This window comes from Mustela lutreola, chromosome 6 (genome assembly GCF_030435805.1).
Source record: "Mustela lutreola isolate mMusLut2 chromosome 6, mMusLut2.pri, whole genome shotgun sequence".
NCBI lineage: Eukaryota > Metazoa > Chordata > Mammalia > Carnivora > Mustelidae > Mustela > Mustela lutreola.
Window position 1 is genome coordinate 99,696,498 of NC_081295.1, and position 22,902 is coordinate 99,719,399.

A 22,902-nucleotide genomic window follows, 5' to 3' on the forward strand; every position below is an offset into this window, starting at 1 on the left:
GTCCTGGGATTTAGTAGGCTGACTCACTGATGGGCAGCCTGAAAGAGGTCTCTCTAAACTCCTCCCAACAGGTCTGTCTCATGTCTTCTGGTGCTATTTCCTGGGTGTCAGTGCTCCTGGTCATTCCCATCTGTACCCCTGCATGGGCCACTACCTGTCCATTACCTTCCCAAGTTCCTCTTGGTCCCCCTTCCCCACCCCCCCAGCTCTGCAGCTCCTTGCTCTCTTCTCTGCATTCTGTCCCCCAGATCCCTCTTCTCACCTGACCTGGACCGTTAGCGCCATCTAGTGCTGGTGACTAGGGTCAGCACTGGGGAACCCTCAGACTCCGTTAGACCCAAGGCTGCCTTGACCTTAATCAATCACCTCAAACTCAAGCCAAACCACCCACTAGACCGCCCACTTTCCCATTTATGTCAAACACTGCAGATGGTTTTCAGAACTGAAAGACTGAATTCATCCTTTATCCTCCTTCCTCTTCTAGAGCCAAAAAGAAATAACTGTAATTCCCTCCCTGCTCTCTTTGGCCTGTGGCCACTGGAGTTTGGACCAGAGGACACAGTGTGTCTCTGTCCTGACACCCGAACCACTGCTGTACCGTCACCTGCTCTCTCTTCTTCCAGGTCATCCTGGGAGGCCAACCAAGAGGCGAGGAGTCAACCCACCAGCGGGGCCTGCTGTTCCCATGTTTCCCCTGGGCCCCGCAGCCCCAGCCTGAGCCAGCACTCCCCTTACCTGCACGAGAACTACAGCCTGCCCTCAGCCACTCAACATGCAGATGAACGTGAACCCAGTGTGCTCTCCAGTTAAAACCCTTTGACAGCTTCTTGCTACTTGTTAAATGAATTCCAAATGTCTCACGAGACCCCCAAAGATGCCTCCTGCCACGTGTAACACCGTCTTACCATGCTCGGGTCACGCCGGCCCCTCTGCCCTTCCCCTCACAAGCTAAGCCCCTGCCTTCCTCCCAGGCTCTCCTCTTGCTTCTTCCCCTGCCTTTGTTCTGCTCATTTGTTCCTCCCCATTCTTTGGGGGCCCAGACAGGAGTCATGCACTCAGAGAGGCCCTTCCTGTGTCCTCTGTCTACAGTGGCATCTTCTCCCCGCTTTCTACCACCACTGGATCTACTGATTGTCTATTTGTTTAGGGTCTGGCTCCCAGCATTAGAAAAAAGGCTGCACAGGGGCTTACATCATACATTTCTATGATGTTCCTGCCAGTTCTGAAGTTCTAGAAGCCAGGGGCGCTTGCCTTCCAGAATGGAATCTCTGTGAATACGTGATTCCAGGGAAATGATTTCTTATCGAGGAGGAAAGTAAAGGCAAGCATTTCTATTACCAGGCAAGTATCGTGAGTGCTTCAGGTAGTGCTGCTTGGCCGCGGATCTCAGGGTTGGTGTGTCTCGCCTCTGATAGGAGGTCTGGGTAGGGGCGCTGCTGCCTGTACTGATGGGCTCGGAGGGCTTCAGGTCCAGAACGCTCTCAAATCTGAAGCAAGGGAATGTGGCTTGGATCAGCATGAGATGGGAAGCACCATCAGAGAGGCGCAGACCGATTCAAAAACCCCAGACTCAATCTGTGTCCTGAGCCGAGGCGCACACTTGCCTGCAGAGAGCCTCCTCGCTCTGTCTCTTCTTGTTTTTCAGGTCAGTCCTGGGGAGGGACGGACTGAAATCCAAGTCATCCAAGTCAGCCCAGTCGTCACAATCCTTTGTCGCCCGGGATACAAGACCCCACCTTCTCTGACTCTTGGGCTTGATCTCCCCGTTTTTGTGTTCCAGGCCAACTAGCATTTTCTGTGCACCCGAGGAGTGGGGGACAAAGTGATACTTGGCATTAATGGAGCTCACCCATGAGTAATGCCCATTCCACACTTCTTCATTGATGAAAAGGAGGACAGGGGCATAGCATTCCCCACACGCCACCGTGGGAAGCACATTCCTGGGCCTCTGTCTTTCACCTCTCCTGTGTGCCTCCCACCCACTGGCATCCTACGGGGACATTCAGGTGTATGAGATAAGGATTTTTACAAAGACATTTTTAAAAAATACATTTAGGGGCACCTGGGTGGCTCAGTGGGTTAAAGCCTCTGCCTTCGGCTTGGGTCATGATCCCAGGGTCCTGGGATGAAGCCCTGCATCAGGGTCTCTGCTTAGCAGGGAGACTGCTTCCTTCTCTCTCTCTCTCTCTGCTTGCCTCTCTGCCTACTTGTGATCTCTGTCTGTCAAATAAATAAATAAATAAAATAGATGTATTTTTGAGAGAGAGAGAGACAGGGAAGGGACAGAAGGAGAGGGAGAGAGAGCATTAACAGACTCCACACTGAGGAGCCTGCTACAAGGCTCAGTCTCACGACCACAAGATCATGACCTGAGCCAAACTGACTCGAAACGCTTAACTGACTGCATCACCCTGGTGCCCCTAAAAAGAAGTCTAAGGTACTGCTCACATATGGGGAGGATAGCTAGGCTGTCATCCGGGCCTCATCCCTGAAGACATTAACAGGCTTTATTCTGTCGTAAACAGAGATGCAAGAGAATACAACTCAGACATCAGTCATCCTGCTCATTTACCGAAAACACTGCAAACATGCTTTCTTTGCCTTCTTAGTAGATCTGGATACTATTTAATTACAGAATTAGCTATAGTAGGAAATTTCCAAATACACACTGCTTCCAAAGTTGTGGGCGGGGGCCCAGCAAACAGTCTAAAGATAGCACTCCAGTAACCTCACAGAGCAGCTCAGTGCGGGTCGGGAGCCGGCATCAGTGAATGAATACTTGTCGACAGAAAGAATTCTGCTTCTGCATAAAGTTGTCAGAAAATCAGACTCTCAGACAGCACCACAAACCTACTGGTAACTAGATGCCCCAATGAGGTTATTGAGTCTGGCACTCCTTCCTTCCTTTTGCGCACCAGTCCCAGAGAAGGAGAACCATCTGGGCTCAATCAACAGCCTAGTTTTAACAGCAGTTGTCGGCAGCATTAATAGGAATGACAACCTATACATTTCGTTACAGCACTTTGTGATTTTTCAAAACATGTTCACAATGGGGAGCTCTGAACCGCCACACCGCAGCTGCCCGCCGCCAGCCCCGCTGTTAACAGGCACAGCCGGAACCTGAATTTAGACCTTCAACTCCAAGACCAAAGCTCCTTTCATTATTCCGTGATATTGCAAAGATACATTTATTGCAATCAACCTTCCTTATAATTAGACTTTATAGGCTGAAAAAAGGAAATCTTTCACACCATAGGTGGGGTCAGAAGAGGTACAGGCAATACAAGGCGTCCTAGCAAATCTTCACTGCTTACCGACTGAGCATTCTTGGTATGGAGGGATGGGAAGAGCAACGGGCTTGGCTTGTCCTCTGGAAGATGGTTCGGGTGATCTGTCCTGGACGCCTCTGCTTTGTAGGGGTACGTGAGATGCTGAGGGGGCTGGCTGGCTTGATGCTGCCTCGAGGAAATCCGTGGGTGTGGCTTGGTTGGGGGCTGGGCGGGAGGGACCGGCTTGATGTGAGGAGCTGCGCCTGTCTTTTCCAGGACATCCTTCTGTGCTTTTCCTGAATCTTGAAGGCTCTGTGTGTTGCTGCCCAGTGGATGCCCAATCAGGAAGTAGGGATATCGAAGCGCCTGCAGTAACACAGAGGGCTGTTGTAGGAGAAAAGTCTAGCCAGGAAGGTTACGACCATCAGGCTCACTGAGCTACATTTCATGGGACCAGCTTACTACAGTTTCTTAGCCTAAACCAACGAGAAAACAGCACTGAAAGAGTGATACTCTTTATGATTTTCCTTATCTAAAATACAAAGTTTATACACTTAAAATTATTTGGATAAAGCAGCCAGTTACACTGCTATTACTTTTGCTACTTCTGAAAAGTATCTCGCTCAACACAGATGTTTTTTTTTTCCTTTGAAACTTCCATTTAATATAATAGACCTCACTAAAAGAGTTACAGGAGGGTGCCTGGGTGGCTCAGTGGGTTAAGCTGCTGCCTTCGGCTCAGGTCATGATCTCAGGGTCCTGGGATTGAGTCCCGCATTGGGATCTCTGCTCGGCGGGGAGCCTGCTTCCCTCTCTCTCTCTCTCTGCCGGCCTCTCTGTCTACTGTGATCTCTCTCTCTGTCAAATAAATAAATAAAATCTTAAAAAAAAAATAAAAGAGTTAAAGGATATTTAAATAAATTAATTTAATGTAAACAAATAAATTTAATTTAATTTAAATAAATTAATATGCATTGTATCATGGAGCCATAGAAATATTGGTCCATGCTGGCAAATCGCAATTTGTGGTATGTATTAATTTATTATTTATTTAAATTTAAGTTCAATTAATTAATATACAATGTATTACTGGTTTCAGAGGTACAGGTCTATGATTCATCAGTCTTATATAATAGCCAGTCAGATGCTGGTTTTGTAACTTATTTGCTATGTATCTTTTTGTGGGGGGGGCAGGGACAGGGAAGAGGGAACCGGAGAATCTCGAGCAGACTCCTCACTGAGCGTGAGCCAATGTGGGGCTGGATCTCACAGCCCTGAGATCATGACCTGAACCAATTAAGAGTCAGACGCCTAACCAACCAAACCACCCAGGCGCCCCTGCTATGTGTCTTAAATGTAGTATTTCACCTTTCAGAGCCAATTTCCTCAGTCCATAAAAAGAAAAAAAATAATATAAAGCTGGGAGAGCCAAACACAATAATCCTGGAAGACTCCGAAGAGGCAAGTGTAAAATGAGCAGGTCTTTAACCCCAGGAATGCCAAGAATGTGATGCAGGATACAGGGAAACCCTGCCTATCAACAACGGGCAAGCCTTGGTAGTTGTTCTGAGCAATCCAGTTTTCCGGACAGTCAGGGGATAAATCTTGAAGAGCTGGGGTTTGCGATTCTTTCTGAAATAGTCTCTGTATTCCCTAGTCTTTTTGAATGGAAATCACCAAACAGAACAGAACCTTTCTTAATAGCTCTGTTATAAACATCTGTAATGATTATATGTAAGTGTAGACACAGAGGCCAATAACATGGAGATTCTGGTACTGGTTTTGGACCCTGGCATCTAATTTGAGAAGTCTCTGTAGTTCCAGGCACTTCTGCAAACTGATCTGGGACCGTTTTTAGCTTTTCTGACACTATTCTTAAAAATACACATTGTTCTCTTGGTTCCTTGCTACAGATTTTTTTTTTTCATCTCTTGGGTACAACCTTTAAAAAACTGGGTTCATCAGAAAGCGTTTCTCCTGCCCTCAGGATATTTATGAATTTCATCCCCCCCAACTGTGCACTTCTGTGGGCTTTCCAACCCTGGCCACCCGGAGTCTTATGGTACCGAATTATGGCTCTTTCTCCTCTGAGCCTTTGGAAAGCTGCTTCTCCTTATAATTCCTTAACCTCCAACTATGGTCTCTCTGGTTCTCACAAATTCTAACATCACATTGGCCCTATCTTCAAATGGCCCCCATCACTTCTGTTTAGCTGAATCATCATCTCTGATTAGAACTGGTCACCTTTGTCATTCTGAGCCGCGTAACCACCATGGTTGAGGGGCTGCTGGGAAGGAGCCAGACACACTACAGAGGGAGGCTTGCAAGAGGCACAAGGGTGTTTTATCATCTAAGTTCAACTGGCCTTAGGGGAGGGCAGGTTGAGAAAAAAGGATGTATGAAGCAGGAGACCCACAATCCGTGTCACTGAACTGCAGTCTGGGGCACTACCTGTACTAGTTGATGGATGAATGATTAGGGGAGATCGCTTCAACTTTCTGAGATTCAGTTTTCTCACAGGGGGAAAACACTACCCCTGAGTTCACAGAACCTTCATAGGGTTAATATCATGTAAGAACACACTAAAGCATCTACAAACTGTTAAGTGCTATCAAATATTAACGATGCTTATCATCCTAGCTCTACCTTGTCTGTCGCCCTCTCTGTGCCAGCTGTAAAATGAGGGAGTTGGATTTCACAAATATTTTCAAATTCCCTTTTGACAACCCATAATGCCTTATAAGCAAACTGCTATGTAGTCTTAACTTAGAGAATTATCTTTGAAAACTTTCTCCAAAGACAGGCAGATATATTTGCTTATTTTCTCTTCCTCGTACGTGGTGATAGGAACCTGTATACCAATTTCCAAAGCAATTGTATTGTTTAAACCTTTAACTGTATACAGTGAGTTTCAAACTATTTTGGTTTTATATATAATATACCATTAGTGGCATTTGATACTGGTTTTCACCCATAATACCACGTAAGATACTTCCTATGAGGTTTATAGGAATTACCCAGAGTCAGATATGAACTTCACAAGAAATGCATCGAACAGAAGGAAATGGAAGGAAACCTGACTAGCTGTTGGCCGTTTCTTGGGATCCCACTGGAGCATGTCTCTCAGGAGCTGAATGGCTTCACTGCTAGCATTTGGAATCAGGGTCTTTAAATTATTGGGTACACACTGGGGCCAGCGGAAGTTCATTGCACTTGAAAGTTGGTAGCCTTCAGGCCAGTCGGTCTGAAAGAAGGATGAGACAGAAGATCTTGCTTAGCCAACTTGTTCTGATCGTTTCTATTCCAGCCCACGTGCCACTACCAGAAAAGCAATCACATCATTACCACGCTCGTACTCACGGTGCCGCACTGCGTCTGACGAAACACAGAAGATGCTAATGGAGGGACGGCAAAGAACGTGAATGTGGGGGAACAGTGGGAAACACAGTGAATTTGCCACCAACTGGTTTTATAAGCATTCAATTGATTGTTCAAATGAGTGTTTTTCCAATTGTGTTCTATGAGACAGAGGTTTTAAGAAACTATTGAGAAACTGTATTGGGGAAGAAAAGAAGACACCTTGTTTCCAGTTAAATAAATTTGTGTTACCCTATATATTGTAATATTCCTACCTTTTTTTAAAAAAAAAAGCTTTTATTTATTTGACAGAAAGAAATCACAAGCAGGGGGAGGCAGGCAGAGGGAGAAACAGGTTCCCCACAGAGCAAGGAGCACACCTTGGACTCTGGGATCATGACTTGAGTGGAATGCAGATATTTAACCCACTGAGCCACCCAGGTCCCAACAATAAACCCATCTTGATAACTGAAAATAACCGTGCTGCGAACTCCAGCAGGGAAGAAAGCTGTTCCCTTCAGTCTCAAGCTCTCCACTGCTTCATGCATCATTCCCACTAAATTCTGGAGGTGATGATGCAAAACGATGAGCAAATAATCTTTAAGGTCCCCCCCACCCTGCTTTTTTTTTTTTTTTTTTTTAACAAAACACATTCTGGTATAATTTTATCTTAAGGTAAAGTGGCATTATGTATAGCTTATGTTATTTATTCACTTAGATGGTTATTGAGGGCTTATTATATGCTTAGTGTTGCTGGGTATCCAAAAATAATCCAGGATTTGGTGTTACAGTCCAAAAAGAGAAAAAAAAAGGCATTTATTTTAAAACACAGTAATACAGAGAAAAAAATGATGAGGGTTGCAAGAAAGTTAACCAGAGGAGGCAAAGATATCCAGCAAGAGACTCTGGAAAATCTTGAGGAGGTAGCACTCATAATTTATTCAAATGATCTAAAAATGTTCTGAGGGTCTGGTTTGTATAAGCAATGGTGCTAGGACCTAGAAAATGAATATCAATAAACACAAGCCCATGGTCCAGGGCACAGAGATGTCCAACAATAATGATATTATTAACCTAAAGCACAGCTGAAATGGAGAGGAGATTAGAGCAGTAGCGGGGACGTAAATTATTAAGGGACCTTGGAAAGAGTGGAATTCAGTCACGTGAGACATTCAGGCAGAGGAGCGGAGCTCGCGTGCGCAGGGCAGGGAGAAGCAGGCTGTGGTGTGGGCACTCAATGGGTATTTTTCACCGGGAAGGCAGTACCAGGGCTGCTGTTTGGCTGGGGGAATCTGGCTGCAGATTGAAAGATAAGCTGGGGGCAGAACTTGAGGGCAGCTGGACTGAGAAGATGCCCAGACATAGCAGGAGGGTCACCGGTGGCTGGAGTTCTACAGGATTTGTGGCCAGTGAGGGAGGGTACGGGGGGTGGGGGTGGGAAGGGTAACTCTGAAATTTCGCCTCAAGACTGGGGTGCTGGGATTCTGGTGCGAGGTGGACAGGAACGGGGAATGGAGGAAGGAAGCTAGGTGGGGGGTCAGCAAATCACAATCCATGTCAGGTGTCCAGTCCAAGGTGACGGTGAGGATGTCGGGAGAAAATCTCACAGGTGGTCTAAGCATGTGATCGCAGGCCCAAGGAAGGTTTCAGTTAGGAGACTTGGGAAGGGCTGCAGGAGTTGTAGCCAGGAGGATAGAAAGCCCAGTGAGGGAGGTGGGGTGGCCGAGAGAGGAGCAGAGGGAGCCGTAACACGTGTACTTAAGGTGAAGAGCAGGACGGACAGAGGCTGTCATGTCAGCGGAAAGGGCAAGGAAGGGCCACTGAGGTCAAGAGAAAGACTATAGGACCAGCAGGTGATCCACAGGGCTAGGGCTGTGTGGGTGCAGGACAGGAACCAAGGGTGTGGGGAGGGGCAGCTGCTGGCTTCAGCCCCCAGGCTTTCGTTCAGGATCATTACCTTTTTCGGTGTCCCCAGCAGCTGGCAGATTTTGAAGATGGTGTCAATTTCACTGGCCCCGGGGAAGAGTGGCCTGAGGGTGTACACTTCCGCCATGATGCAGCCCACGGCCCAGATGTCAATGGGGGAGCTGTAGCTGGTAGACCTCAGGAGCACTTCCGGAGCCCGGTACCTGGAGGGCCAAAGATGCACTGCCGGTTAGTGCGGCTACAGTTCAATGAAATACTACCATCTATTCGCAGGGAGAGATCTTCTCTATTTCTAATTGCTATCTAGTTCCGTGGGGTAGGTGGACTCAGGACAGCTTGGCCATTGTCGGGGCTGCTCTCATAAAGTAGTGCTTCTCTATTTCATGGTTTTTCCTACTGAGCATTTCTCTGCAGGACTCTTCTGTACGGCACCCTTGAGAAACAGAGTGAGAGTGAGGAAAAGAACAGGAAAAAGAGAGAACATAAACTTGTCTGCAGGCTACTTCTTGGTCATGGCCAACTGCTTAAATGCTTCCGGTCTCAAAGTTTTAGCAATAGTCGTTAGCTGGCTTTTTAGACAGGTCTTTGGAGAACTTTCTACACAACTCTTTTAGGAAATGGTCTTCAGTAAGGGCTGTATATAAAATATTAATATCATGGAAAAGCGTCACAGGCCTCCTCGTAAAAAGGATTTACAGCCCAAGCTTTTAAACCTGGTACAATGCCAAGATACCTACAAATATGTGTTTCAAACTGCACTGTTGCTCTCAGTAAAAAGTTACTTATTTGTGACATTAATGTTATTCTCAGTATAATGGTGTATTTTAAAATAACTTGGAAGAAAGAGGGCTTACCATCTGGTAGATACATAGTCTGTGTATGGGGGTCTGGATCGGATTTCTCGGGCCAACCCGAAGTCTGCAATTTTCACAAGTTCCGGGCCCATGCAGAGGAGGTTCTCAGGCTTTAAGTCCCGATGGAAGAAACCTGTAGAGAGAAAAATCCCAATACACGTTTGCTTCTGCATTACTCTTTGCAGCTATATTTCTCTTTTCATAAATAGCTGTAACTTGAGAAGTAGCCTGGAAGGACACCAAAGGCTCTATGCACAGGATTTCTTTCATTGCCCACTGATGAATTCTCCAAAATGTAAAACAATTAAAAAACTGATCATCCTTTTTTACCAACGTAGAAAACAGCTTTAAAAACATCATGGGGCACCTGGGTAGCTCAGTGGGTTAAGCCTCTGCCATCGGCTCAGGTCATGATCTCAGGGTCCTGGGATTGAGTCCCGCATGTGGCGGTCTGCTCAGTGGGGAGCCTGCCTCCCCCCTCTCTCTGCCTACTTGTGATCTCTCTCTCTGTCAAATAAATAAATAAATAAATAAATAAAATATAAAAACTCTGGGAGTCCCTGGGTGGCTCAGTTGTTAAGCATCTGACTTTGGCTCAGGTCATGATCCCAGGGTCCTGGGATCCAGCCCCGCATCAGGCTCCCTGTTCAGCAGGAAGCCTGCCTTTCCCTTTCCCGCTCCCCCTGCTTGTGTTCCCTCTCTCGCTGTGGCGAGGAAGGCCTTCCTCGATCAGCTTCTCTGGATTTCCTCACCTCCCGATAATTTAAACACTGTCTTTCCTTGTCACTGCCACACACACACACACACACACACACACACACACACACAGCCTTCCATGGCTCCTCTAAAGTTATTTAATAAGCTCGAACACCTTTCGGTATACCTAGAGATAGACTTTTCTAATACTTATCACAGGATGTATAAAGTATGTTCTCATCAGGTAAAATCCCTCATTTCCTTCAGGTTCATTGTATCTATTCCCAATGTTGTATCCTTGTTCCTTTTTATCTATGTCAATCCCAATCTTTGTTATCCTTCCAGACCTACATCAAGTTTCTCCTCCTCCAGGAGGCCATTTTAATTACGCTAGCCTTCTTCACTCACTCATTCAACCAATAAGTGTTCACGGAGGGCCCACTCTGGGCCAGGCACTGTGGATTCAGAAGCAACCCAAATGGACACAGTTCTTGCCCTATAGACATGATAGGCTCTTCCCTCTAAACTTGAGCAGAACTCTGCCATTTTCAGGTACACTGACCATCTCTCTCTGATTAGATGGAGCACTTTAAGGGTAGAAGTCATGATGCTACTTTTTCTAAGTGCCTAGCACTATGGCGGGAGCATGGTGGTCTCATAAGACAGTCTTACTGACAGAACCAAAGACTTGAATAGGTATGCAGGGAATGTGAAAGAGCTCAATGGTGACACAGCTACTCTGGCCAAGTTGTCTGGGGCAACAGAGAGAAGACCAGGAGGCAGGAAGCCTCACCAAACAGCAACAGAGAAATGAGAAGAGTAGTGACCCTGAAGCAGTGTGGGAGACCCTGAGGGCTCAAAGCAGGAAGTCCTCACATGGGGGGAGTTCCAGAAGGACTAAATCCCCCAAACCCTCTCTGCTGTAGAGGAAGGAGCGGGTGATTGTGATGTGGTTATACTTGAACATGCACTGGAGGTCATGTATCATGGAAAGCAACACTGGTTGGTTTTTAAAAATTATTATTATTAACACATAATGTATTATTTGTTTCAGAGGTACAGGTCTGTGAATCATCAGTCTTACACAATTCACAGCACTCACTGTAGCACATACTCTCCCCAATGTCCATAACCCAACCATCCCACCCTCCTCCAGCAACCCTCAGTTTGTTTCCTGAGATTAAGAGTCTCTTATGGTTTGTCTCCTTCCTGATCTTATCTTGTTTGTTTGTTTAAAGATTTTATTTTTTTATTTGACGGAGAGAGAGAGCAGGAGAGTACAAGCAGGGGAAACAGCAGGCAGAGGGAGAGGGAGAAGCAGACCCCTGCTGAGCACTGAGCCTGATGTGGGGCCCTATCCCAGGACCCCAGGATCATGACCTGACCTGAAGGTAGTTGCTTAACCAACTGAGCCACGCAGGCACCCCGAAAGCAACGTGTTTTGTTTTGTTTTGTTTTTAAAAGACCCTCCCCTCTGTTCATCACCAGAACTTGGTATTAGGTCACACTCCAAACAGATAGTATTATGGCCTAATGATGGATCTACAGGTGAATGGTTGGCTAGAATGCACAAAATAAATATAACTACAGAGCACATAGAAGGGGCCGAAGGGGGGTGCCTGGTTGGCACAGTCAGTTGAGTGTCCTGACTCTTGATTTTGGCTCAGATTCTAATCTCAGGGGCACAAGACTGAGCCCTGTGTTGGGCTCTGTGCTCACTGTGGGTTCTGCTTAAGACTCTTTCTCCCTCTGCCACTACCCTGCCACCTGCACTCTCTCTTTAAAATAAATAAGTAGGGGCACCTGGGTGGCTCAGTGGGTTAAAGCCTCTGCCTTCAGCTCAGGTCATGATCCCAGGGTCCTGGGATCGAGCCCCACATCGGCTCTCTGCTCAGCAGGGAACCTGCTTCCTCCTCTCTCTCTCTCTGCCTGCCTCTCTGCCTACTTGTGATCTCTGTCTGCCAAATAAATAAATAAAATATATTTTTAAAAAACCTCAAAAACAAAAAACCACACAAATAGTTTTTTAAAAAGGAGGGGCTGGACGTATAGAAGGGATCCTATATATTCAAGAGGGCCACAAGTGACAAGAGGAAGTACTTCCTTCTCACCAAAGGCTGCTTCTGTTTTCCATAACCCAAGGCATTGAGAAGATCAAAGGAGTCCCACATGGGTTAGACCAGAGACAGGCACAGAGACTTTGCTATTGGCATGCCATCTGAGTATGTGTGTGCACACGCCTACGTTTCTCCTTTGTGTAGAAATGTTTATGGAAAGAAAAACAAATGTAGTATGTCTATACTCCATTGCTTCGTTCTTTATTCTGCCATCATACCAATATATACCCTATGGCCTTCTTCACACCCCTTCCTTAAGTATCCTAACCAAATTAATAATAACTGAAACCTAAATTATAGTAAGAACCAAACTTGAGGCCATCAGCACATTCAAATGGTAATTCAGTATTAGTCAAGGATAGCCTTTAAAATAAAAGAAAAGAATTTTCTGATGTGGACAAGTTTAGATGGCTTAGTATCAGACAAATTAGATAAAGATGATCAACGCACACCAGAGTGGGCAGTTTCTAACTCAGTATAACTGAGTCACCACATTGGGACCCTCTGTTCGTCAGAGCACCCTCCAGCTCCCAGAAGGCCTGGTTGTATGCTCCCATCTTGGAACTGGTTTAAGAATGTGCAAAGACAGAAGCAGTTACCAGAGAGTCATCTTTCGTCAGTGCACGCAGGAAAACTCCCGTGACCCTGAAAAGCTATGAACTGTGCGACCATGGCCCCTCTTCCTAAAAACTCAGCGCATTAAAGACACACCAGTGAAAAGAAAGAAATGGCAAACATCATTTTCTGACTGAAGAGATGGGAAAACTGAGTCACTGGCTGGTGAGGGGGGTGGGGATGGTTAATTATTCCCCATCCTACCAGAAATGGGCTAGCGCCATTTTACTGTTGGACTCTAGTCTGTCCCGCTCAATCCATACGGTTAAATCTTGTTTGTGATTGCAGTCCTCTCAAGTACCTTTGACACTGTTTCTCCTCTTAGACTCCCCTTCTCTCCTCTACTTGGGCTAAATGATTATTTCCAAACGCATGTGGCCTTTCCCTCATCATGAATCATTTGTCCTCAAGCGTCCAAGCCCCATGGCGAGCTCCCTCTGCCACCATCTGTAACACCCACCTCAATGAACTAGCACCGTTGTCCCATCACTCTGATTTGTACCATGATACAAGTGTCACTCTCACACTGCGGACCTCGCACCTTGCTTCCTCGATATATCATGCTGCTGTGAGCACTGACCACCTCCTTGCATTAGTCAAGCTCTATCCTTTCCCTCACTGCTAGCTCCTCTTTAACCCCACCAGAACGGATACACTCATAAAATGAGGAGAATGAAGATTCTCGCCCCCCCTCACCATGTATCTGTGTAAGTATCTGTCAGTGATCTATAGATCATACTTTAGGCCCAAAACAATCAGAGGAACACTGGCTAGGAAAAAACTTAACTGCAAACCAAGCCTTACAAATGACTAATGAAAATTGTATTGCTCAGGTGACATATGTTGTTTGTTATACTGTATTTGAGTATAAGCCTTTATAACTAGGAAGCATTCGGGAATAAGTCTTTAGAAGATCTAGCCCTCTGCTCTTTTCATTACTAAATTGGCTACTATTAGTCTTATACCTATGAGTTCTATTCCTTAGTAATTAAAACTATAAAAGACCCTCACATTCTGTATATTTATTTTTCATATCTATTTTAAAAAAAGATTTTATTTATTTATTTGACAGAGAGAGAGAGGGTAGGAAGGAGGGGAGAGCGCACAAGCAGGGGGAGCGGCCGGCAGAGGGAGAAGAAGCAGACTCCCCACTGAGCAGGGAGCCTGATGTGGGGCTCGAACCCAGGGATTACGGCCCAAGCCGAAGGCAGATGCCAACCGACTAAGCCACCCAGATGCCCCTATTTTTCATGTCTATTTTAACAAAATATTATAATTTCCATATAAGAAGCAATGCAGCATAGTGGTTAAGTGTGCAGACCAGTCAAATCTCAAGTCTGTTCACTGTCTGGAAAAACCACTTAACCTCTCTGTGCCTTACTTTCCAAATCTGGAAAATGGGAAGCAAACCTTGAGGGCTTGTTTTGCAGAATGTAATGTGTTAATTTTATAAAAGTTTTAGAGCCATGCTGGGCATGCTGGCCCCTTGTGAGACCTTGTCATAAGTAGAGTATGGATCCTCTTATGTTCTCAATAGGGGGGCAGGCAGACACCGCTCCATTTTTTGCATGTAAGAATTAAGGCTTGGGAAGCTAGCCACGCGCTTGACATGTGAGTAGGTATTCTGCTGATGTGGGCACTGGAGCTTGTCACAATGAGCCCACTTCTTCCTCTGGGCTTCCGATTCACAACAGAAACCCATACAGATGGTTCTTTCAGACATCATGCAACAGCAAAGTGCTAGTAAGATAAGAACCTTCCTGTTCAAAACTGTTTGGCTTCCAGAAGACAGGAACAGACCTTCAACTTAATTTCAGGGCACCCCCATGCCAGTCAAGTAACAAAGGGATCTTCTCTTTCATCCTGGCAGAAAGTGTGTGGTGCTCACTTGTCATTAACAACCCTTGGGCAAGGAAAACATCAAGCCACAAAGAAGGCTTTTTCCCCTCTGCCGGATTCTGTTAATGATAAACCTGATATGAATATATGGAAATAACCAGGGACTACTGAAACACAAGGAATTTACATGGCACACCTTCCTGTGATGGAAGTTGTTAGTTTCACAGATATTACTGAATTTAAAACTACAGTGTTTTTATGACCACAAAGACCAATAGAACAGCAACATACAGAAGGGCCACAGGCTAACCCAGATCATGCTCTGCAAGATAGTGGTGAAACACAGAAGCAGAGAACCACTTTTTGGGGCAAAACATTGTCCTCCAAGCCACTTAAGGTGTTTCTGATTGCCTGCATGGGTAAGTGTGAGCTGGGCGTTTCCAAGGGCAGGTCAAGGGTGAAACACCGTTTGCATTAATTATTTAATTGCAGCAAAGTACATATGCTTTGGCATTGCTCAATCAGCACCAAGTGGAGTCACGTTTTCATTCCCCGCGGGGGGAAAGTACTCAGTGACATGAACTATGGCCATAGCAACTACCTACAGCGCTCTTCTCCCCTCTCGAAGGAGTCTACTCCCCGGGGACAGAATGCACCTTCTCACAGTAAGAACAAGCTAACAAGATAAATCTGTGAAGTGCTTGAGATGATTTTCTTTTCCATTACTGGAGGAAAGGGATAGTATGGAGTTCCGTGTGCACTTAAGCAAAGGCAAGTCAATGATATAAAAACCAACTGTTATAATATTTCTGAAAATCATTTATCAATGAAAATGACCTGTAAAATTAATATGCCTCCCACCTACAATCATTATCACTATTTTGTTCACCTCTGATTCTCTGTTTCTCTGTGAGAGAAGGCAGGTTCTTCTAGTAAAGCACCGCAAATGCGCGCAGATCCCTGAGCTAATCTCCACCCCACTACTTTGCAGCAGGGGGGCCTTGGCAGGTCTTTCAACCTCTCTGAACATCAGTCTCTTCTTTGGAAGGAATAGATACCATCTGTCCTTGCTCACTGAGAAAGTGGTAAGGAAGTAAGTTGGATGACAGATAAAGTGTTATGAAGCTCATGCTAGAACTGGGCACTTAACAGCTGGGGAAAAGCATCCACAAGAATCTTTGGGAATAGCAATGGCACTGGGCTTGTAAAAACAGAGGTGGTCTGACTTTACTCCACGACCTGAGCCTTCCCTTGTGCCCTCTTCATATACGATCTGAGTGTCCAAGGCGGGTGAGGGAAACTGACAATGTAGAGTTTCCAGAAGCTGTGGTGTCACATTAGTGTCTGGAAGTTACATTACTGGATGCAAATATGCATGTGTGTGTGCACACATGCATTTGCGGGTATGGGTGTGTGCAGGTGTTGTGGGGGGCGGCATACATGCAGGTACGTGGGCTTGTGTATGTGTAGATGCATATGCACGGGCATGAGGCATCTGTGTGAGCATGTGTGTTCATTTGATGGGATCAGGTAGAGAGACCCAGGTAAAAAGATTACAAGTCCTTTCTGGCAACAGAAAACCCGAGTATCATGAAAAGCAACCCAAGGACAAAAAAAGAAAGCCAATGAATATTCACTTTCTCTTAGGTCCACTACTCAGTTTCCAGGACTGAGTCAACAGCCTGAGTAACTAAGCCATTATGTGACTGTCCCTGGGTGAAAACATTCTGGTCGACCTTTCCCTTTTGAGAATCTCATTGGTTTCTCGTCACTTCCTTCTGCTGGGCTCTTGCCTGTAATAAGTTACCCTTCTCCCCCAATTTGTCCCTTAGACACCATACCAGTTTTTCATGTTTTGCAAATTCTATCCCTTGTGAACCCTGGTGACTGAAGGCTCTATCAATGCTAGCAGAATCAGGCTGCTGTTTACTAAAAACTTTCTCCTGGAATTGGTTCACAAGTGGACTCAGTCTTGCATTATTACTCACTGGTTCTTCAGCATGTGCCTGAGGCCAACATGGATTTGCACAGAGAACCTCTGTCTATCTGTCTGTGCTTCATTTAGCCTCTACCCGAGGGGCTGGTTAGAGGTTAAAGACAGGCTAGGAAGGATCCCAGATGAACTGTGCCACTGGCTGAGGTGCACTGTCTTTTCTACTCCCTGCCAGTCTGTGTCAAATCTGTGCTGACCGTGTTATCAAAGGGCTTCCACCCAGGGTCCCTACTGGTAATGAAACTCATCTGATAGTGCAGTATTTGCAGTGGCAACATCTTCAGGCTGGGGGTGAACTAAATGGTTTTCCGCCTCTGAAAGATCAACTGCTTGGCCCATCCATCTTTCAAGTTAAAGTACCTTCAAATGACCCCCTACAGAACTCCTGGCTCCACTGGGGGACACGTCCATCCCATGGCTCTAGGTTCACAAGAAGGTGGGTCTGTGTCTAGTTAGTAGCAGAGACTTAGTAACGCCCCAGAGGTTTGCTGGAAAATATAGCCTCAGAGTCATCGCTACTCAGCACCTTTCAAATCTTCAGCCATGGACAATAGTCTCAGAGGACTTCCCAGGGGGTGTGTGGCCATTTGTTCCTCTAGATATTCTAAATTGCTCCTTGGACCATCCTTTTTTTTTTTTTTTAAGATTTTATTTACTTATTTGACAGACAGAGAGATCACAAGTAGGCAGAGAGGAAGGCAGAGAAAGAGGGGGAAGCAGGCTCCCTGCTGAGCAGAGAGCCCGATGCGGGACTCGATCCCAGCACCCTGAGATCATGACTCAGCTGAAGGTAGAGGCTTTAACCCACTGAGCCACTCAGGTGCCCCTGGACCATCCTTACAGTGAATCATACTGGTTCTCAGCAGGACTGTTTTCTTTGACCAAGTGATATAACTGGCCTAGAATGAGGGACATGATATGAAACTGCTCTATGCAAACTGTCACTGTTTGCATACAACTGAAGTCACATTATATAATGTCCCCTCTAGAAGGATTCATGAGATAAAACTCTTTGGTCTTAGTTCCAAGAATAGTTCTGCCTCTCTTGGGCAACTGGACTATTTTTACTGGGGCTGGGGGAACTACGTTGGATGTAGTTGGTCATGTTTCACATTTTGCATTGTCAGAAAGCAAGTTCAGAATCAAATCTATAGCCTATTTCTTTTACTTAAATAGAACTTGCAGACACACATTTTGCCGATTAACTTCCCCCTTTAGCTCTATCCATACCTTTTGTCTTTGTCTTTCTTTGCTAACTTTTTGTTTGTTTTATTTTGTTTTTAAAGATTTTTTCAAAGATTTTATTTATTTATTTGACAGAGACAGAGATCACAAGTAGGCAGGGAGGCAGGCAAAGAGAGAGGAGAAGCGGGCCCCCCACTGAGCAGAGAGCCCGATGTGGGACTCGATCCCAGAACCCTGAGATCATGACCTGAGCCGAAGGCAGAGGTTTAACCCACTGAGCCACCCAGGCACCCTTTTTTTTAAAGATTTTATTTATTTATTTGACAGAATGAGAGAGAGAGAGAGCACAAGCAGGGGGAGTGGCAGGCAGAAGGAGAGGGAGAAGCAGGCTCCCTGCAGAGCAGGAGAAGCCTGTTATGGGGCTCGATCCCAGGACTCCGGGATCCTGACCTGAGCCAAAGGCAGCGGCTTAACTCACCGAGCCACCCAGGAGCCCCTCTTTGCTAACTTTTTTTTTTTAAATTTTTTATATAATTTTTTTGAAATTTATTTTATTTGACAGAGAGAGATCACAAGTAGGCAGAGAGGCAGGCAGAGAGAGAGAGAGAGAAGGAAGCAGGATCCCCGCCCAGCAGAGAGCCCGATGCGGGACTCAATTCCAGGACCTTGAGATCATGACCTGAGCCGAAGGCAGAAACTTAACCCACCAAACCACCCAGGCGCCCCACCTCTTTGCTAACTTTTAATTGATTTTATTTTCCTGTTTTGAATAAATTTTGTTAGGCCATTTTTGAAGGCTTCTGAACCGAAATATAATACATCAGGAAAATGAGAAGCCACAAGGAAGCGGTAATAGTAGATTAAACATAACATGTGGAAATGTCTCTGAATCCTAATCTAAGGGGTCTTATTAATACACTAGATAACAGGCAGGAATAACTGTTAGATCTATAACCAGTGAGCTCAACCTTAAAGCCTAAAGAATAAGAACACATAGACATGATAAACAACGAGAAAAATTCAGAAATCAAGTTACAAAAGAGAACATAACCCAAACCCCACTGCCAGCCTCTCAACCCGGCAACCTCTTCTGGAAGGCAGTCACCAAAGACCCTGATGCTTCCTGTACCTTCTACCTGATGACAAATTTCACTGCTGTTAAAAAGCACAGTACTCTAAATCACCTACCGTGTTTGTGAATAAATGCGAGTCCTTGTAATATCTGGTACATGATATTCCTTATGGCAGATTCAGGAAACAACTTATTTCTGGATGGAACAGAGGAGGAAAAAAGTTATAAATCTAGATTTACATATGAAAACAAATACTCTATGTTCCTGTTCTTTTGGTTATACAGTAGGAATTTAAGAAAACATTTGCTTATACACAAATGTGACCAGATCCTTTGATAACAAAGACCAAAGAAAAACAACCATTTGTTCATACAAGACAGCTACCTTGTCAAACTGCTGTATTGGTATATTGGCAATTGGTATATTCAGTTATGTTACTAAGAAGAAAAGATTAAACATTTTATGGGAGCCACCCCTCCAAACCCTCTGATCTATCATACAAAAATCTTCTCTCTCCGTAATATGAAACTTGAAAAATTTGTAATGGGGAAAATCTGAGGTCTTCCAGATGAAGTCCTTACAAAATGTAGTGGATAGTCGGGGATAGTGCCATATTCCCCTCCAAGTCGGGCAAACCATGCCACTTTTCTGCTGTTGGTGACCAAGTAGACTATTTATTGACTGAGTTCATTCAGAGAGAAGCTGTGAATGGCGCTCATTTGCCACTGAGAAAACATCCCCGAGAAGTTCCACGTGGCTCACTTTAGTTCAAAAGTTCAAAATGACCATAGCAGGCAAGTTTGTTATTAGTTTCCTCTTCCCAGCACGTAAGCCCCTGCACCCTGTACAGCAAGAAGAGAAGTTCAAGAAACCAAGTTCTCCATGGAGGCCTCAGAATAAACGAGGCCATTACACCCTGACCTCTAGTTGCTCTGTACATACGTCCTCATAGGAATGGAGAGCTGCAGAGTTTCTGTTCAATCCCTGAGCTTCTCTGGGTGAATAACCCACTGAAGCATGAAAATGGCTACACTGAAAGTCGCTTCTATGAAGCCATCCCGAGGCCTCCCGAGCAGGAATGTGGGCTGGGCCCCTCGTCTACTGGGCGGCTTTCAACAGGGAAGCCTAAGCAGCGTTAAGTACGATAGACAAAAGCAAAAAGAAAACACATGTACTTTGTGGTCTTTATTTCTAAGATCGTGAAGACCAAACTGTACCTTTCCTTAATGAGCTGGTAAAGATTTTCCTTCATGTACTCGAAGATAAAATAAAGATGATCATTTTCCCTGATAACTTCTTTTAATTTTACTACATTGGCATGGTTGAGCTTCTTTAAAGACTGAAAGGAGAAACAGAAAAAAATGAGAGAAAATCTGCTGTTGGAAAAGAAAAGCAGTGGCAGGTATACTTCGGGAGAAACATCCACAGAAATGCCACAATTCCCATTTCATTGACAATACATGGTATTTCTCCGAAGTCAATAATGACTTCATGTAGCAAAGCCGTTGTGATTAGCTGACTAGCCAGTAAGTACTTGACCATGACGGGTATTTCTGGCCACCTGCTGCACCAGGCAATGGGCTTGGGCTATTTTAGGCGCACTCCCTCCAGATGATGGAATTCTTGCCATGAAAACGGCCAGAAGGGAACCAATGGGAGGCTTTGATCGTTTCAGCATTAGAGAAGGCAGCTGCTCTGGGCCGAGATGACCAGCCAACAGTCTGCAGACACTTTGAACAGGAAATTGTTCTCATAGACAGAAGCTGATAGCCCGAGACTCTCAACATCGTTGGACTCATGTGTGTCCATGAGGCACACAGCAGTCCTTACGATGAGTGTTTTATTATTTTTTTTTAATATTTTATTTAATTCAAGTTAGTTTACACATGATGTAGTACTGGCTTTCAGAAGAGGTATTTCGTCATTCATCACTCACATGCAACCCAGCGCTCTTCCCAACAAGTGCCCTCCTTCATGCCCATCCCCATCTACCCATCCCCCACCAATGTGAGTTTTAAAGGAGAAAGGAGGAAGAGGAGAAATCTCAGGGCACATGGGTGGCTCAGTCATCCAGCGTCTGCCTTTGGCTCAGGTCATGTTCCCAGGGTCCTGGGATAGAGCCCCGCATCGGGCTCCCCACTCAGTGGGAAGCCTGCTTCTCCTTCTCCTGCTTCCCCTGCTTGTGTTCTCTCTTACTCTCTCTCTCTCTGTGTCAAAGAAAGAAATAAAATCTTAAAAAAAAAAAAAAAAAAAAAGGAGAAATCTCATTGCAAAGCCCTTCCTTCCCCCTGCCCCCCACAAGGTGAGAAGGGAGAAAGAGCTCTGCTTTCAAGAATAGCAAAGGCAAAAAAAGGTCAGGCAGGTGATGAGAAACGAGGGTGGCTCAGAAAATGGGGCGTGCCCTGATTCTTTATCCTTGTGCACGTGCAATTCTCCTGTTCCTGACGCATCCACCTGTCAACTTTTTTCTGTTTGCATCATTAGTTCTGTTGATGGTGAGCAAGGACACTTTTTTATTCGTGAGCAGTGATCCTGTTCATGTACCACAGCCAGAGAAACTGCAGCTTTGCTCACCAGATGGTCCGAATTTGATTAACAGTCTCCTGCAAGGGAGCCTCCAAGGGCCACGGGCCAGTGGGATGAGCCCTTTAATTCCAAAAGCCTTCTCCTCACAAAGAAGTGACTCCGATGATAATATATTGTAAAACCCTCCTGATCTTTCAATTTCCTTCAAAAGAACACTTCTTTTATAAAATACACATGGTGGCTGAAGACAAAAAGGTGAACATGAACATCCAAATCTAGAAGAACACCCAGTAATAATGCACCCAAGGAATGAGAGCTTGGGAGTGCTGTAAACACATCGAGTTACTTCAAGCCACCAGGTAGAGAGAGGAAATATGGCCAGTGAATGAGAACAAAATCAAAGTCTTCTGGAGCCTCTTTCCTGAAAGACAAACTCCTGCCAAGGAACCTCTCAGGCAGGAAATCCTCAACCGAAGACTGGATCCTTCTAGAATGACCCAACCAGGCCAACTACTTGTTTTAGTTAGGCTGGTTTCCAGGTTCTCCATGAGTAACAAACATTGCTTAACTCATAAGTATTCAACCCTGCAGCCACCTTTTCGATTCGTTTAAAATGCATCCCAACCACAGTTGACACATGTCCAGCGGGTGAGCCACAGAATAAACTGGGCAAATTCAGCCAGAGGAAAAGGAAGTAGGTTTTTTAAAGCTTTTCAAGAGGAGGATTCTCAGTAAGGAGCAGAGTACCTTAAACGCTTGGGCTGATGTATGTTTTGAGCATGAATGACTGGTTCAGGGCTCATAGTTGTTTCTGTGTGAGCCCCATGGACAAGTAAAGTCTTTATTGGTTTAATATAAAAGGGATGAATTTTGTGTGGGAGATTTCGTGTGACTCATTATAGAGAGAAGGCATCTTATTTAGGCACAGGGAAGGTTTACAAGGAGAGGAAGAGGCAGGACAATTAGAGCTGAGAAGCACAAATAGCAGATTAAACCCAGGTCAGCAGTCCAAGCGGAGACTGTGGATCCCCATTTGGGTGAAGGTTCTTAACAATCAAATAAAACTACAACGAACTACTCCTCAAGAGTGCCCTGGGGCATGAGGGACAGTCCTTGCCGATAAGGGGCAAACAGCCTAATTAAGAAGAGAGGGCATGAATGCAAAAAATCTACAGGACAGAAAGAAGGAGATTTTATTAGGGTCAAGAGAATGAGAAAGACAAGTTAGAGACAACTTAAAGACAAGAAACAGAGACAACTTGGAAATGTTTCAAGAAGAAGCGATCAGCAAACTGAATGGTCAATGAGTGTATTATTCTCAATGTAACTTGAAGGAAGAGTAGCATCTTGATGAAGTCAGTGGGAGGGAAAAGGTATGTCGGGAGAGAAGCCCTTCTTAGGTATGGGTGTGGGAGTAGAATGGTGTGGTCTATGCCTGAGGGATGAGAACCA

General features: G+C 45.2%; 1 protein-coding gene across 1 annotated transcript in view; it reads right to left on the minus strand.

Moving 5' to 3' along the window:
- Positions 1-22,902, minus strand: part of CILK1 (ciliogenesis associated kinase 1) — a 36,736-nt gene that overhangs the window by 7,471 nt on the left and 6,363 nt on the right. Inside the window, exons 3-10 of the mRNA XM_059178264.1 lie at positions 20,142-20,263; positions 19,040-19,119; positions 9,407-9,539; positions 8,584-8,755; positions 6,346-6,513; positions 3,315-3,635; positions 1,605-1,795; positions 1,339-1,487 (exon numbers count right to left, since the gene is read on the minus strand). Coding sequence (XP_059034247.1) covers positions 1,339-1,487; positions 1,605-1,795; positions 3,315-3,635; positions 6,346-6,513; positions 8,584-8,755; positions 9,407-9,539; positions 19,040-19,119; positions 20,142-20,263 — 1,336 coding nt within the window. The remainder of the gene's footprint in view (positions 1-1,338; positions 1,488-1,604; positions 1,796-3,314; positions 3,636-6,345; positions 6,514-8,583; positions 8,756-9,406; positions 9,540-19,039; positions 19,120-20,141; positions 20,264-22,902) is intronic.